The 16,951-nt window shown below is 41.2% G+C and overlaps 1 protein-coding gene across 1 annotated transcript; it reads left to right on the top strand.

Moving 5' to 3' along the window:
* Positions 1 to 114: 114 nt before the first annotated feature.
* dhx37 (DEAH-box helicase 37) lies at positions 115 to 16,897 on the top strand. Its single transcript, XM_088994001.1, has 27 exons — positions 115 to 224; positions 356 to 457; positions 523 to 692; positions 776 to 888; positions 1,233 to 1,602; positions 1,970 to 2,118; positions 2,194 to 2,286; positions 2,365 to 2,461; positions 4,636 to 4,749; positions 4,840 to 5,056; positions 5,645 to 5,743; positions 5,817 to 5,887; positions 5,969 to 6,104; positions 6,179 to 6,255; positions 7,170 to 7,402; positions 7,608 to 7,719; positions 7,798 to 7,904; positions 9,027 to 9,215; positions 9,638 to 9,762; positions 9,844 to 9,960; positions 11,157 to 11,329; positions 11,398 to 11,512; positions 12,940 to 13,077; positions 13,182 to 13,276; positions 15,171 to 15,244; positions 15,341 to 15,438; positions 15,522 to 16,897. The coding sequence occupies exons 2-27, from the start codon at positions 358 to 360 to the stop codon at positions 15,596 to 15,598; spliced, it is 3,459 nt and encodes a 1,152-aa protein (XP_088850127.1). The 5' UTR covers positions 115 to 224; positions 356 to 357; the 3' UTR covers positions 15,599 to 16,897.
* The last annotated feature ends 54 nt before the right edge of the window (positions 16,898 to 16,951 follow it).

Genomic DNA, 16,951 nt, shown 5'->3' with positions numbered 1-16,951 from the left:
TTTCAATTAAAAAAATAATGTATATGTGCGTTTTTTGTAGTTTCCCGTGTCTGGTGCTCTTAGGTTTGATTTTGATTTAATGCGGAACTTTAGTATTGTGACTGTTTTCATTACGGAGACGTTGTTTTTGAGGACTGACTTCTGTATACACGTGAGATTGAAGCAAAACTGCCATAAACAGTGTGGATGTGTCGATGTTATCATTTGCCAAGTGGAAATAAACGGTTTGTAGATTTCATACTATTTTTGGTTGCGAGATGTATGGTTAACATTGATTCTACGTAACGTACGTAAAAGCCCAACACTGTTGTTGTTATACATGCTTGCATCTCTTCGGTTCCCATTCCTGAGATAGACATGGGCAAATTGAGACAGAAGCACAACTGGAGAGGGAGGCAACAGAACGAACCCCAACAACCAGCAACCGGAGAAAAGGCTGACATTGTATTAGAACTAGGTGACTGAAAACGCCATTATGAATTCTCTTTTCTTTGGTTATTTGTTAACCAATTTCTTCCGTAGATGTGACCAGACTCAAAGGTGTCGATGAGAGCAACGCCTTGGTCCTCCCGGCCAGTAAACCAAAAAAGGCAAAGTCCTCCGTGCCTCCCGTTTCCAAAAAGAAACCTCTCACCAAGAGGCAGAGGAAAGAGCTGCAAAAAGTGCTGGAGAGAAAGCAGAAGACCGCTAAGGTGACAAGGCCATACTTTCCCCCAAAATCTCAACATCTCTGACTTTTGTTTAACGTTGGCATAATTGCGTTGTTTGTGTGCAGAGAGCTGACATCCTAACGCGATTGGCTGAGGTGCAAGCTCCAGAGTCTGAATTGAAGCTCCTCTACACTACATCCAAACTGGGCACTGGGGAAAAGCTTTACCGCACTAAAGAGTATGTTTAGACAAAGAAAGTAGGAGGAAGGAAATACTAGTCGTCAGGATGCATGAATTGTATTTGTTTGTAGTCCAGGTTGAGTCTAGAGCAATGCGTTCAGCACATTTCCTTTCTGTAATAGTAAACCATACTTTTTAAAAAGTATGTGTCTTAAATTGATATCTTTATTACAGCTGAGTTTTTGAAGGACTGCTTGATTTTGGTATTCTAAAGAAAATAATATAAAGGAATTGCTTTGTCAAATGCAATCGTGAAGCCTAAATTTGTTTTTGTCCATTTTCTCTGCGCAAAAGCTTGTGGATAACCCGAACTAAGATGACTAAGTCCTTTGCATTTTTCAGTTTACCTGATGAAGTTGGGGATGGAGCTTCTGGGCCAAAGATCAGCAGCATCAGTGGGGCCAACAGGAAGAGAAAATGGAAAGAAGAAGAAGAAGAAGAAGAAGAGGACAAACAAGGAGATACGAGTGACGTGTCAACTAGTGATGATGGCGATCATGAGGAGGAGGAAGAAAACAATGAAGTAAACAAAACCCCCGCGGCGAATGAGTGTAAAGAAACAAGTCCAGCCTGTGAGGAGGTAAAAAAGGAGGTGAATGACGAAAAGAAGGAGACACAGAAAAAACAGACGAAGGAGTCAACTCCCAAGGATGTGACGACAGCGCCACAACCGACGGTCTTCATCCCGCTTGACAGATCACCAAAAATTCAGGTTTGTCAATGATTCTGCAAATGATGTAATATGTCTTCAGTCTAATGTAGTACCCGAAGTATAATGCCTGCCTTGGTGTATGCCTTCTCCTCCATGTTTCCTTCATATACCCCGTCAATTTATGACCTTTTAGTTTTGTGATTATTTTAATGTACCCGAATGTAGTACCCGAAGTATAATGCCTTCCTTGGTGTAAAGTTTGACCCCCTGTGCCTTTTTTAGGAGAAAGTTGGCCTGAAAAAAATAAACAGCAAGTCTCAAAGTAATGCAAAGTAATATAAACATTGTCTAACGTGTAGCCTGTTCGCTAACAAATTGAGGATTTTATTGATATATTATTCATATGAGATTATGTCAACACACGCAGGCGGCTCGTTTGAAGCTCCCAGTGTTGGCAGAGGAGCAGATCATCATGGAGGCTGTGCGGGAAAACCCCTTCGTCATCATCTGTGGAGAAACAGGAAGTGGGAAAACAACACAAGTGCCTCAGTTTCTCTATGAAGCCGGCTACGCCAGGTGCTGTGAGATGATTGCAATCTCGATTCAAACATGTCAAATCGGTGTTCGTGAGAACGTGGGGTCTTTTTGCAGAGACACCAGCATCATCGGCATCACCGAGCCGAGAAGAGTTGCAGCTGTCAGCATGTCGCACAGAGTCGCCAAAGAGATGAACCTGTCCACACGGTAATCTCTCACAGATTCGGCCTTCAACCGCTTTCAAACGACAACGCCCCCTTGATTCTCTGTATTTTGTCTGTTCAGTGTGGTGTCCTATCAGATTCGATACGAGGGGAATGTGACCGATGAGACCAAGATCAAGTTCATGACGGACGGTGTTCTGCTGAAAGAGATCCAGAAGGTACAGGCTTTGCGAACGCAGTTATTTACTGTATCTAGCTATCCATTTATCTCGCTAGCTATCTGGCTATCTAGCTAGCTAGCTATTTTTTATCTATTAGTTATCTAGCTGGGTAGCTGGCTATCTAGCTGACTATCTATTAGTTATGTAGCTATCAAGCTAGCGCTCTATTAGCTATCTATTAGCTAGCAAGATAGCTTTCTATCTATTTGAGTTACTTCCGAGGTGAGGGAACACGTGTGTGTGGCAGCCGCTGCTCACCCACAGAAAAAAATATTTTGTGACTGTTAAGTGACCTTGAGAGTTTTGAAAGGTGCTTATAAATGAAATGTATTAATTAATTAGTAGAGATGTGTTGTTCGAGAACGAACCGGCTCCAACCGCCGGCTGGCTCTTTGAAGTGAACGACTAATAGGGAGCCGCTTATAGGAGTCGACTTTTTCCCCCCTTCGGTTAAAGCCGCTCGAAGACAGAGGGGGGTGGTTTTACACACACACACACAGACAAACGAAAACGAAAAGCAGAGACAGTGAGACGAGAGAGAGCTCGATCACGCTACAGCAAGTGTGTCAAAGTCATTTTTTTTTGCCGCGGGCCAAATTGTAGTTATGGTTTCCTCTCGGGGGCCATTATGAATTTGGGGAAGCCATGAAAATGTTTCATCCCCTCCACATATTACATATAGAGCGCACAACGAATTAACGTATAACTAGTTTTCAAATGTGAAGTCAAGAATAATGAGAATTTTGGTTCCGACTTTAGCAACCATCATGGAATTTCACAAGTTTCATTTGCTTTCGCGGGCCGAATAAAATGAGGTGGCGGGCCAGATTTAGCCCCCAGCCCTTGACTTTGATAGTTGTGCGCTACAGAGTATCAGTTGACACGGTGGAAAGTGGAAAAGTGAGTAAACGGATCGGAAACACAGTAAAATCTTGACTCATTTCAACGGAATTGACAGTTGAGAGGAGAAATATGATTAACCCCCTCAAAGATGAGGCACTTGGTATTTTTTATGACAATCTTTGCAATAGACACGCGAAAACTTTTACCAGGATGCTGCTTTTTTCTTTCTGTTTAACTAATTTAAATTTATATTTTGTTGAGTGGTAATCAATAATAATAATAATACATTTTTATTTCTAAGCGCCTTTCAAAACTCTCAAGGACACTTTACAGCCGCTTACTTGTGTTGTTTGACTAAATAGTTAAAAGTTTATAAATATACACAATCACAGATTGGAAATCTTTGTTGACCTTGTTTTGAAATGGATCTTTGTTTTTGTACTTTATATTTTCTATTCACTGGCTAATGGCTATCTATTCGCTGGCTAATGGCTAGCTATTTGCTCGCTAGATATTACCTATCTATTCACTAGCGATTAGGTATCTATTCGCTAGCTAATAGCTATCTATTCACTAGCTATTAGCTAGCTAGCTAGCTTGCTATCTATTTAGTTACTTTGGGGTTGAGTGAATGCTGGTGCGTGTGGCTGCCGCTGCTCACCCACAGAAAAAAATATCCTGTGACTGTAAAGTGACCTTGTGAGTTTTGAAAGGCACTTCGAAAAGGCGCTTCGAAATCAAATGTATTATTATTATTATTATTATTATTATTATTATTATTATTATTTTGTAACACTCCATGTTGTACTCCATGCTGAGTATCGATGAAAAGGTTTCTTCAGCCGTCATCTGTACTTCTTTGAAACGGCTGAAACCTTTTCATCGATGGACCACTCCTGTACGACTGAGAGCTTACACAGACGCCATGCTGAGTATGTTCAGAAGAATATAAATAAAGCCATATAATTAAAAAAAAATGATATATATGTATATTTTTTACATTAATAATTAATTTTGCTTATAAATGTACCTTATTTTTTGCACTAAATTAATCAACAATAAAATGAGGAGCCATTTGAGAGCCGAAAGAGTTTATGTTTGGTGAGACGAGCCAAAAGAACAGGCTCTCTAAAGAGTCGGAGTACCCATCACTACAACCTTTTTTTTTTTTTTTTTTTTTTTTTTTTCGACTGTGTTCATTATCTTTTGTTTCATTATTAGCATCTGATAATTGAGTCAGCAGTTATCGATTCTTCAAATTTCACCAAAAGCAAAATGCTGACGATTGTCTTCTATTGTTTTATTTTTCGTAATCCATGTCATTTCAGGACTTCCTGCTGCAACGTTACAGCGCCATCATCATTGACGAGGCCCATGAGCGAAGCGTGTACACGGACATTCTGATAGGACTACTTTCTCGTATAGTTCCCCTCAGAAACAAGGTGACATCCAGTACAATGTGTGTGCGTGTGAAATTAGAAGTACCGTAAGTGTGTTCATGTTCGCTAAGCAGTATTTGTATGCATCTTCAGAAAGGTTTACCGATGAAGCTGTTGGTCATGTCCGCGACTCTGCGCGTGGAGGACTTCACTGATAACCAAAAGCTATTCAAGACACCTCCGCCCATCATCAAAGTGGATGCTCGCCAGTTTCCGGTCACCATACATTTCAACAAACGTACCCCGCTGGATGATTACACGGGGGAGGCGTTTAGTAAGACCTGCAAGATCCACCGCATGCTGCCTTCAGGTTAGAAGATTTTCATGTTTTTTTGTGCCAATTTGAAGGCATCATAAGTGGGAAAAGTAATATGGTGGACCATCCCAAGTTTTCATCTACATTTTTTAAACTACAGTAAAACCTGTTTTTTTTTTAACATCTTGGTTCTCGAGCAATTTGGTTTTTGACCTTTTTTTTTTTTTTTTTTCCTCGGTTTAAACCGAAAATGGGTTCTCGACCATACTGAGCGCACGTGAATGCATCGCTCATCTACCCACCGCTTCCTTATAAGTCACTTCCTCATGTCGCGTCTCATTGTGACTGACACATTATCCTTGTATAGCGTTCCATTGTGTTTGTATTGTTCAATCACAATCAAAAAATAAATAAAAACAGACATTGATTACATTGATTATAATAGGAAATGTTTCGGTTTTCGACCAACTCGGTTTTCAAACAGGTTTCTGGAACAGATTATGGTTGAAAACTGAGATTTTACTGTATCGTATATTATTTACAGGAAATGACATTTGTACCACTTTTAAAGTCACAATTGCCAACTCAGGTAGTTCTGGCGATTTTAGTTATGGACTCTTGTTTCCTATCTTCTTGCTTTAGGGGGCATTCTAGTGTTTCTCACTGGCCAGGCGGAGGTTCACAGTCTTTGCAGACGATTACGAAAAGCTTTTCCTTTCAGGAAGGGCGAAACAACCACCGGTGAGTGTTGCTCGCTCTAAAACAACTCAGATGTAATCTTTTGGCTGAATTTTGAAAGCATTTTTCTGTTTAGGTGATGATGAGGAGGCCGACAGCTCATTAGCAGTGAAGAGGTCCAAAAGGGTCAAACATAAGAAGAACGTTGTATGTTGCCCATGATGTCTGTCATCTGACTATATTGATAGCTGATCAGATTATTAAGCGCAGCATTGTCTCCACTTACAGACACTGCCTCGTATCGATCTGGACAATTACTCTGCCCAGCCTGTGGACGAAGGGGACGAGGACAGAGAAGCGGGGATAGCCGAGGATGAGGACGAAGGCTCGGATTTGGACATCGGAGACGACCCTGACGACACAGGCAAACCTCACCGCTCATTTCGCCTGGGAAATATGATATCAAACGACTGACTCGGTTGTGTTTTGTGCCCATAGATGTGAAGGGTGACCCGTCCATCCCCATGTATGTCCTCCCGCTTTACTCTCTGCTGGCTCCTGAGCAACAGGCCAAGGTGAATTTAACTCTACTGTATCTTTACTCTTGTAACACAATCTCGATAAAATCAACTGTACCATGAATTATCTCTTAAAATATGTATCAGAAGAAGAGTTTATTTCCTTGCAGTTTTTTTGGATTGGATTGGATTAGCTTTTATTAGTCTTGCAGTGGAGAAATTTACATTTTAACAGCAGCAAAGTGATGTAAGTAAGAGGAAAGGAAGAAATAGAAAAAGAAAATACAGGAGCTACTGTAAAGGCAGCCACTCTCGCGGCGCCATCTTGAAGTCAAAAGAACAAGATAACAAATATGTCATTCAATTTTTGTTGCATAAAGCAGTTCTAGATGAAAGAGGAGATGATCAAAGCGTCCTTTTCGCCAGTGGATCCAGGACGTCATGGTGAAATGTACACGTCTGCTCGAATCTAAATGCTGAAAGCAAATAGAGATATAGCATCGATTGAGGAAAAGACATGGTCTCACATCTCATGTCCCATGTAAATTCGCTTCAATTTCAAGCTGTGACTGCCGCAGACTGTCCAACAGCAACGACCTTTCCGCTGAACAAAGCGGGGCGGTAAAACTTCTGCCCATTACAGGCGCAAACAAACTCAATCGTTCAACAGTGACAGTCAAGTAGCACCAACATTCCTCCCAATCAAAAACAGTGCTGGCATATTTGTGCTGCTGAAAAGGCGCGACGGCTCGACAGTGTCCTCCTTGATGAATGTCGTGGCCAAACATCCTGAAAAACAGTATCCATTTCACATGATGCACAACGACTCAAAGTGGCAAATGAAAATACAAAAACAACAACAAAAAAAGCAAGGCTCGTGAGTGCACTTACGGACAGCGGCCTATTCAGGCGCCATCTTGGACTTCTTTTTGTTGTCTAAAATGGTTGTGTCTCTGCGTGTGTACACACAGGTGTTCAGGCCCCCTCCCGCTGGTACTCGTCTGTGTGTGGTGGCCACCAACGTGGCTGAAACTTCTCTGACTATCCCTGGCATCAAATACGTGGTCGACTGCGGCCGCGTGAAGAAGCGCTTCTATGACCGCGTGACGGGCGTGTCATCCTTCAAGGTCACGTGGACCTCGCAAGCGGCAGCCAATCAGCGGGCGGGCAGAGCGGGACGAACGGAGCCAGGACATTGTTACAGGTTAATAATAATAATAATAATAATAATAATAATAATAACAGGTTAATGTGGCCCCGGCACAGATTAATGCCATTTCTATTCATTTCAATGGGAAGTACTGATTTGAGACACACATTTTTGGAGTCTGGGAATAAATTTAAACTTATGTGCTTTGGGTAATCAATAAGGGCTAGGAAATGTTATTTTCTTGATCTTCCTCTTGCAGGTTATACTCATCGGCAGTCTTTGGTGACTTCAGTCCCTTCTCAGAAGCAGAGATCACTCGCAGGCCAGTGGACGACCTGGTCCTACAGATGAAGGACCTCAACATCGAAAAGGTCTGCCTCAGATCGTCACCTCAAGTCCATTTTCAGAAAGAAAAGAAAATATTGACATCTAATATGTCCAACATGCAGGTGGTCAATTTCCCCTTCCCGACTCCTCCTTCTTCTGAGGCTCTTGTAGCAGCAGAACAGTTGTTGGTCTCCTTAGGAGCTCTGCGAGAACCACCTCGCCTTGGAAGGTAATTGCTCTCACATGTAGGAAAGGACAACCACATTCATGTGGAAAGTCAGAAAAGATCACATGATTGATTTTCACAAATCGGGGGTGGATGTGGAACATATTCGTCGTGATAATCAGCATCTCAAGGCATATTACAATCGAGAAGGCCATTCACCGAAAGCGCAAAACATAAGCAGCGTTCCACTAATCCTCTTCATTCTTGTCATGCTAGCTTTCTCTTTCCAAATATTGATTTTGATCAATTAGGTGCTGCACTCACCTCTCACCCAATTGTGAGTGCAAACATGTTGCACACAACTGTAGATGGGTCCAATTAGAATCAACTCTCCACACTTGTACAATAGCTAGGCAGTAGAATTTTGCTTATCTGAAGAATAGGCTCAAAAAAATATAAAACTATACAATAAAAAAGTGACTGCAATTTTGGAATCTGCATACCCATTTTGTTCATCTTCATGAAAATCTAACAAAAAATATGTTTTTAAACTATTCTCAATCATGAACTTTGCCAAAAATGTGTCCACTCCAGTGCCAGGGTTTTTGTCATGATCACTCAAATTCAAGGACCCAAAAAATATTGAAGTTTAGGACTACATAAACATTCAATGCAGCGTAAGAAACCTCAGACTCTCTTTTTTCATCATTAAAAAAGAGTTAATTCCTAAATTATATGGGTCTGGGGTTATCTGAGCTTGAAATGAGGGCGGCTGTCCAAAATACAATGCAATACATACATATTGCTTTATATAGGGCTTTAACAACAGCTAAAGCTGGACAAAAGCGCTAACATGGAGAAAAAAACCGAAATGCTGCCTCCTTGTGGAAGGGAAAAAAAACATTGCCGGGGGCCATGGCCAGCACTTTATCGGCACCCAAGCATGAAAAAAGAAAACCCAAACAAATTCGGGAATGGCGATCTACATCATATTTTCAATTCCCGAATAAATTCGGGAATTGCAGTGAATGATATAATAACCAATTATCACTGCTCTACTAAGTCTTACTGGCCCAGAATGTACTGAATTTCCCCCTATCTTTATATTTTTTCCACGTCACGGTTGTTTTCTAATATCCTGCCATCAGATGTGTCGTTTATTAAATATCGGTGGATTCTATCCAGGGTGCGAGAAATGGAGCGAGCAAAGTTGAGCTGCCCCATCACCCCGTTGGGCAGAGCTATGGCTTCCTTCCCTGTATCGCCGCGCTACGCCAAGATGCTGGCGCTGGGCCGACAGCAGGAATGCTTACCCTACGTCATCGCCGTGGTTGCTGCCATGACAGTTCGGGAGCTTTTTGAAGACCTCAACAGGTAAAGGGGTACAAACTAATTGAAACAGGAAGTCAACGGTTTTCTCGGTTCTTGGGTGCGTGGAACCAGGTGCTCCTTTCTGGGAAGACAATATGATTGTATTTTCCGGTGTATACGGCACACCCCCATTGAATGGTGGTTTTCAAACTTTTTCCATATATAAGGCGCACAGTACTATAAGGCGCACCTTCAATGATTGAAACAAATATAATATATTAAAGTTTTCCAAATATAAGGCCCACATAATGCGCTACAGTAGAGGCTGAGGTTACGCAGTACTTCTACGGGCAGGAAATGGAGTCGCATAGTCGTCTTTTCAAGGAAATCAAGTTTTTTGGGTGCATGTTTTTTGGATATTGCGCCTTATACACCTGAAATCTCTGCTATACATTTTTATTACCCTTAATATTTTGGGTTTTCAGACCTGCAGGCAGCGAAGACGAGAGCTCCACGCTATCGCAGCGCCGCGCTCGGATGATGCAAATGAGGAGGCTTTGGGCGGGGCAAGGGCAGTCACTCTTACTCGGGGACATCATGGTCATGTTGGGTAAATTTCTTTCCTCTCACGTGGTATGTCCAGGAAAAGCTTCCATGAAACTTAAGATCACGCATGTACGTTTTACATCAGGTGCTGTCGGTGCTTGTGAGTTTGCCGGCTGCACTCCCAAATTTTGCGAGGAGAACGGGCTGAGGTACAAAGCTATGCTGGAGGTCCGCCGACTCAGGGGTCAACTCACTAATGCAGGTACTAAAAACTCTTGGTTGCGTTCATCTGTTGTAGTGTAATATCTTGAGAAGAAAAAGGAAACTTCTTTGTCTCATAAGGGAGAAATTCACAATTTATAGCAGCAGAAATTATGAAAAAGAGCAAATAGAAAAGCAAATATGGTGAGGATGATGAATTTCAAGTTTTCATTTAGCTGAATACCACAGGTGTCAAAGTCAAGGCCGGGGGGCCAAATTTGGCCCGCCACAATATTTTATTCGGCCCGCGAAAGCAAATCAAACTTGTGAAATTCCATGATAAAGTCTGAACCAAAATTTCAAATTGTCGTATACAAACCACAATAACAGTTATTATTTTTGACTTCAGATTTGAAAACTAGTTATTAATTTGTTATGCGCGCTATATGTAATATGTGGAGGGGATGAAACATTCTAATAGTTTCCCCAAATTCATATCGGCCCTTGAGAGGAAACTGTAACTAAAATTTGGGCTGCTGCAAAAAATATGTTTAAAATCCCTGCTGTATTATTAATCATAAAAAGTGCAGAGGTCGCCGGTTCGCATCCCGGTCCGGCCTCCCTGTGTGGAGTTTGCATGTTCTCCCCGGACCTGCGTGGGTTTTCTCCGGGTCCTCTGGTTTCCTCCCACACTCCAAAAACATGCATGACAGGCAGATTGACCACTCCAAATTGTCCCTAGGTGTGAGTGTGAGAGTGACTGTTGTATGTCTTTGTGTGCCCTGCGATTGGCTGGCAACCAATTCGGGGTGTCCCCCGCCTCGTGCCCGAAGACAGCTGAGATAGGCTCCAGCAACCCCCGCGACCCTAATGAGGAATAAGCGGTACGGAAAATGAGATGAGATGAGATAAAAATTAACAAATGAAATATTTCACTCCGATTGTAGTACATCTACACAATGTATGTGATTTACTAATTGGCATTCGCCTCGGCATGATTCCGATTTGATCTTGACTTTACTCCTGGTGCTTTCTACTATCTTTGTGACTGCTTTATTTCCTTTATAAGATAGTTGTCCATGTTAGGCGCTTTGTTACAACTTCAGATATTGTTAAAGCGCGATATATAATCAATTTGTATTGTATTGTATTGTTGAATTCAAGCCCAGAATAAAAAGTCACTTTTCCATGATGTCCTCATTTCTTGAAATCCACAAGTGGTCGGTGTTAATAATCTAATTTTCTATTTCTTCCCAGTGAACAGCGTGTGCCCCGATATGGGAGTATTCGTCAACCCCAAAATGTCTCCCCCAACGGCGCACCAGGTGGTCTGCTTACGACAGATCACCCTCGCAGGCCTCGGTGACCACCTGGCAAGGAGAGTACAGGCGGAGGAATTGTTAGACCCGAAATGGAAGGACGCTTACAAGGTGCGCTTTAGATAACCCGAACTTGCCAACACCCGTGTTATATTTCTACCTCCTTTTCCTATATTCAGACGCCACTCATGGATGACCCGGTGTTCATTCACCCGAGCTCACCGCTGTTCAAAACGCTGCCCGAGTTTGTCGTCTACCAGGAAATAATGGAGACCACCAAGATGTACATGAAAGGTCAGGGAGCGCATCTACTTTTTGGATGTTTTAGGAGTCTTTTACTGAGCGAGTTGCTTGTTCTGTAGCCACAAAGGGACATACGTCTTCTTGTGCCGGTCCCAAGCCCGGATAAATACAGAGGGTTGTGTCAGGAAGGGCATCCGACGTAAAAGCTTGGCCAAAAAAAAAACATGCGGATCAAACCTCTCAAGATGGAGGACACTGATTTGCTGTGGCGACCCCTTGAAGGGAAAAGCCGAAAGGAAAAGAAGAAGACACAAGGAGTACAGTGCTACCTCGATTTACGAACGTTAAATTTATACATACGAAATATTTTTCGGGATACACACTGAGCTGCCAAAATTACCGATGTGTTGTTTGCGAACGAGCCTGTTCTGCTAAAAGAAAATGGCAGCCGGCTTGTTTTGGTCCTCTATTCCCTGCCCCCTGTCGTCAGTTAAAGCCACGTGATTGGTCAAGAACGCAGCAGTGAGGGGTGGGGGGGGGGTTACCAACAGAGAGAGTGAAGCTATTCTCCAAAAAGAAAATGGCTTCCGACATTTTTTTGTTCTCTATTCCCCGCCCCCAGTCTTCGGTTAAAGCCACGTGATTGGTCAAGAACGCAGCAGTGAGGGGAGGTGGTTTAAACATTAAAGAGACAGGCAGACGAAAGAGAGAGAATGACAAAATGGATAGAAAACAGTGGAATTTGGACTAGTATCAACTTGGATAGTTCAAAGGCAGAGTGTAGACTGGAAGGTTAAAATATCCCATCAATCAGGCTCCACAAATAACCCGCACAAGCCATCTGTACACTTGCTGCAAAAAGCTATCAACCCAGCTAAACAGAACACAGTTAATGAAGAACTAGGTAAAATTATCGCAGAGAAAGCACCTACAAGGGATCATTCCTGAAGATGGTGAAAAAAGAAGGCTACGTTCCTCATCAAGTGTTTAATGCTGATGAAACCGGCCACTCCATTTCATCAAGCCATCAGCGACCATCACAAAGGTAAATAAAACGACTTTATTATATAGTATAGTTTATTTCTTTAATTATAATACCATAGCACATTTATTATACATAAAATCAATTATATTTTGTGTAATTTTAAGGCTTAGAAAATTAGAAAGTAGAAAATTATGTTTTATGGGGACCTGGGAACGGCTTATTCTCATTTTAATGGTTTCCTATGAGAAATTAATTTTTGGGATACGCACTTTTCACCTTACACACTCTCTCTGTGAACCAATTAAGTTCGTAAGCCAAGGTATCACTGTACTTGGCTCAACCCCTTTTTTTTATGTTTTTTGTAGGTCCTTCAATTAGAATACACAACAGAAAAAAATTGTTATAGTCTGATAAAAACAAGCCAAATCTCCTCTTCAAAGTCTGTTTTTGCAAGTTTCTGCCTCATTGCTTTGATTTGATGTGTTCCCGTCAGGTGTGTCTGCTGTTGAAGCCGAGTGGGTCCCTCAGCTCTTGCCTCAATACTGCCATCTTGAACCTCCTCTGGAGTCACCGGCGCCGTGGTTTTGTTCCTCCACAGGCAGCATCAGGTGTCATCGCTCAAGCACCTTCTGTAAGCCGACAGGCAACCAGAATGTCGCCTTTCAGTCTGTCTTTTGTCCACTGTTGACCTGAATGGCACACTTTTTTTTTTTTTTTTTTTTTTTTTTTTTGCAGTCCGAGTAGCGTGGCAGCTTCCCGCGGTGGAGGTGGAGTATCCCGATGGTCTGGAGAGATATAAACTGTTTGCTCAGTTTATTCTAGATGGACAGGTACGACTAACAGACTTGTTTTTTATGGTTCGGTATAAAACTCTTTCCCTCTTCTCCCCACACTGAAGGTTTTTGTAGCTGAGTTTTATGACACTATTACAGTTCTAGACAATATGTTGAATACAATCTATGTGAGATATAGTACTTTAACTCATTCATTGCCAGACGTGCACAAATGTGTTCACTCCAGTGCCTGCCAGGGTTTTTGTCATTTTCACTCAAATTGCAAGACCCACAGAATATTGAGTTTTAGGACTATATAAACATTCAATGCAGTGTAAGAAACCTTAAAGGACAACTGACACCTCCGGACACGTTGCGTCCATAATTTGTAAAATCATGTCAAATGACTTCTACTGAGCATATTTTACAAAGATTCCACCGCATATAGCTATATTTTACGTTTCAAGACTCGCGCTGAATATTCCGGAAGTCTTGTTTTTGAGTTGGTGACGAGTCCTCACCCTACATCACTGAAGGAACGCCCTTCACTGAGAAAGGACATACCTTGCATCACCTCAATGCATTTTGCGGTACTTTGTTTGGTCTGAGAACTTCGTGTTGATCCATGTTGATGGCGAAATTAGAAGGAAAACACATAACGCGATGGTGAATCGGTGTGTTTTGCGTCAAGACTTCTACAGCGTATTTGATGTTTGCTTACAAAACGTCCCAGGAGACAATTTCCACGGAGCTTTGCCTCCCTCTTCTGCCCGTTTTTGGGTACTGTGAGTACTAAAGAGTTTGTCACTACATTTCTCTCCAGATGCATCAAAATGACCGGAACAAATTCTTTAATCGGTTACAAACATGTATGCTTTCCTCTTCAGAACTATTTGAATCATATTCATAACTGGATGAGTAACAAGAAAGCATCTTTTCCGAATCTGAAGCCATTGTTTTGATGCTCCAGCAAGGCAAGACATCTTGGGGTGACACCACGAACAAGGGGGCGGGACCTTCTGAAACTGGCCACGTCTGGTTCAATTTGAAGTAGTTTTTGGACACTTTAAGTCATTTTTATTGGTGTTTTGCATTTGACTAAAAATATCATACTGTGTGTTTTGGGTATTTTAGATGCTATAAAACGTTTTTCTGATGTCAGTTAGGAAACAAAAAAGTGATGTCGGTTGTCTTTTAAGACTCTTCTTTCATCAGAAAAAAAACGAGTTAATTCCTAAGTTATATGGGCCTGGAGTTATCTGAGCTTGAAATGGGGGCAGCTGCACAAAAGGCAAATGCCGCCCCCTCGTGGAAGGGAAAAAAGATTGCCAGATGTCTGACAGGCGCTTTATCGGCATCCACCCCCAAGAAAAAGCAAAACCTGAAGAAATTCGGGAATGGTGCTCCACGTCATATTTTCAATTCCCGAATAAATTCGGGAATGGCAGTGAAGGAGTTAAAGAATAGATTTTGTAGTTAACGCAGGGGTTTTGTCTCCAGCTTCAAAATGATAGATTTGAATGTAACGTTTTGCAAGATTGCAGCTGGATGTTAACATCTGATTTATAAGAATTACTGTAATTTCTGCACTATAAGGCACACCGAAAATATATATTTTTTCAAAAGCTGACCATGCGCCTCATAATCCGGTGCGCCTTATGCATGGAAAATGTTTTAAAATATGTCATTCATTAGAGGTGCCCCTTATGTATGGAAAATGTTTTTAAATCTGTCATTCGTTGAAAGTGCACTCTATATTACAGGGAATACGGTAATTACTCTAAAAAATGCCATTTCAGTGGAACTTCACCCACGTTCCTGAAAACTATTTGTTTTTTAGCTTTTTTATTTTTAAAATGTCTTTTTTTAAGTATAATGGCATCCATTGACTTTCCTGATGTCAGGTCTACAGCTTTGATGGTGGTCTTGAGTTTTCATGTGTGCTGTGCAGGTGTGTCCGAAACTAAAGGCGCACAGGAGCCATCTGCTGTCAAACCCCTCCATCATGATGAAATCATGGGCAAAGTAAGTCATTGCTTACATACACGCCTATCTTCCTCGTTTTCAACAATAAACAATACAAAAATAAAAAATAGACTGACTTCTCTCATTGTGCTTTAGGCTGCAGCCCAGAACAGAAGCCGTGCTGGGAGCTCTGGTGTTACAGAAAGTCCACTGCAGAGATGCTCTCCTCGCCCTGTGGACAACTGACAGTAAATGTACGGATTTGATATTCTGCCAAGATGAAGTGTTAGAATTAGTTTTGCATGTGTTTGTCTAATCTTCTTTTCTCCCCCCTCAGTCTTGCTGTCTGCATATTGCATGTGGCTACCTGAGGCCATGCATCAGGACGTTGCCAAAACCTGGCCACCGGTTTAAAAGTCAACAACTTCTGAACAGAAAGAAGCCCTGAGTTCATCATGCAATTGTCATTGACTGACCATTTTCACTTTGTTCCATTTTTAAAAAACTCTCTACGTGGATTTTATGGAAAAAAAATCCCTAATTGTGGATTTTAATTGTGCTCCCGATATAATCATGTGACTCTGATTTGGTCTTCATAAGACTCATTAAAATATGAACACTTTATGTGTTTTATGAAGAAAAGCCCTGGTGCGTGATGCTGCCACTTCACTTGTGGTAGCCTGTTCTTTTGGATTGGATTGGATTAGCTTTATTAGTCTCGCAGTGGAGAAATTTACATTTCACAGCCGTAAAGTGATGTAAGGAAGAGGAAAGGAAAGGAAGGAGGAAAAACAAAATAACAGGAGCTGCTGTAAAGGCAGCCACTCTCACAGCACCATTTTAAAGTCCAAAGAAAAACAACAAAAAATAACAAATAATGTGATACAACACAAAATACACAGACAGTCATTCACTCTTGAGCACTTCCCGCACCCTCTTTGTTTGTTGAAGCAGTTCAAGATGAAAGAGGAGAGGATCAAAAGCGTCCTTTTCATTAGTGGATCAGTGACGTCATGGTGTACCTTTGCTACAAGCTAAATGTTGAAAGCAAACACGTGACTGTTGAGCAATGTTGTTTTTAACAACAACAAAAAAATCATTTATATGGTGCGTATGGCTGCCGCTGCTCACCCACAGAAAAACTAATCTTGTGACTAAAGTGACCTTGAGTTTTGAAAGGCGCTTAGAAATTAAATTGATTATTATTATTATTAATAATAATAATAATAATGTTTTCATCAATTATGAACATAATTTCCCTGGAATAATTGACAAGTAGAATGCCTAAATTTTAAAATCAATCATAGACACATTTATTGTGCTGAGTTTGAACGTGATTGGTTATTTTCCAGTCACTTTCACAACTATAAGCACGTGTACACTTTTGCAACCTCATTTGAAGTGTTTCATTTCTCTTTGGTTGACTTTTTACATTTGTACAGATTATATGTCACATTGTGGTTTTTTTAAGATTCATCTTGGAAAAGGTGCATTACATATAAATATTCATTTGAACTTTGTGTACATTTCAGTCTTTTTGTGTTTCAAAAAACAAATGCGAATCAGTACTACGTATTTTTACCGCATTCTGTTCATACATGTACTTTTACATAAGTACAGAGTGTGAGTACTTAAGCACCACAGCATTAGTCAACTATTTGTACTAAAATGTTGTATTTTACCGCAATAAAAATTGTTTTTTGTTTTGTTTTATATACAGTACTCTTAACATTTTAACAGATGTGTGACGCTACTAGCTGACGATTG

This window comes from Hippocampus bargibanti, linkage group LG04 (assembly GCF_051943395.1).
Source record: "Hippocampus bargibanti isolate YZ-2025 linkage group LG04, ASM5194339v1, whole genome shotgun sequence".
NCBI lineage: Eukaryota > Metazoa > Chordata > Actinopteri > Syngnathiformes > Syngnathidae > Hippocampus > Hippocampus bargibanti.
Note: the sequence above shows the minus strand (reverse complement) of the source record. Positions and strands in the feature narration are given on the sequence as shown.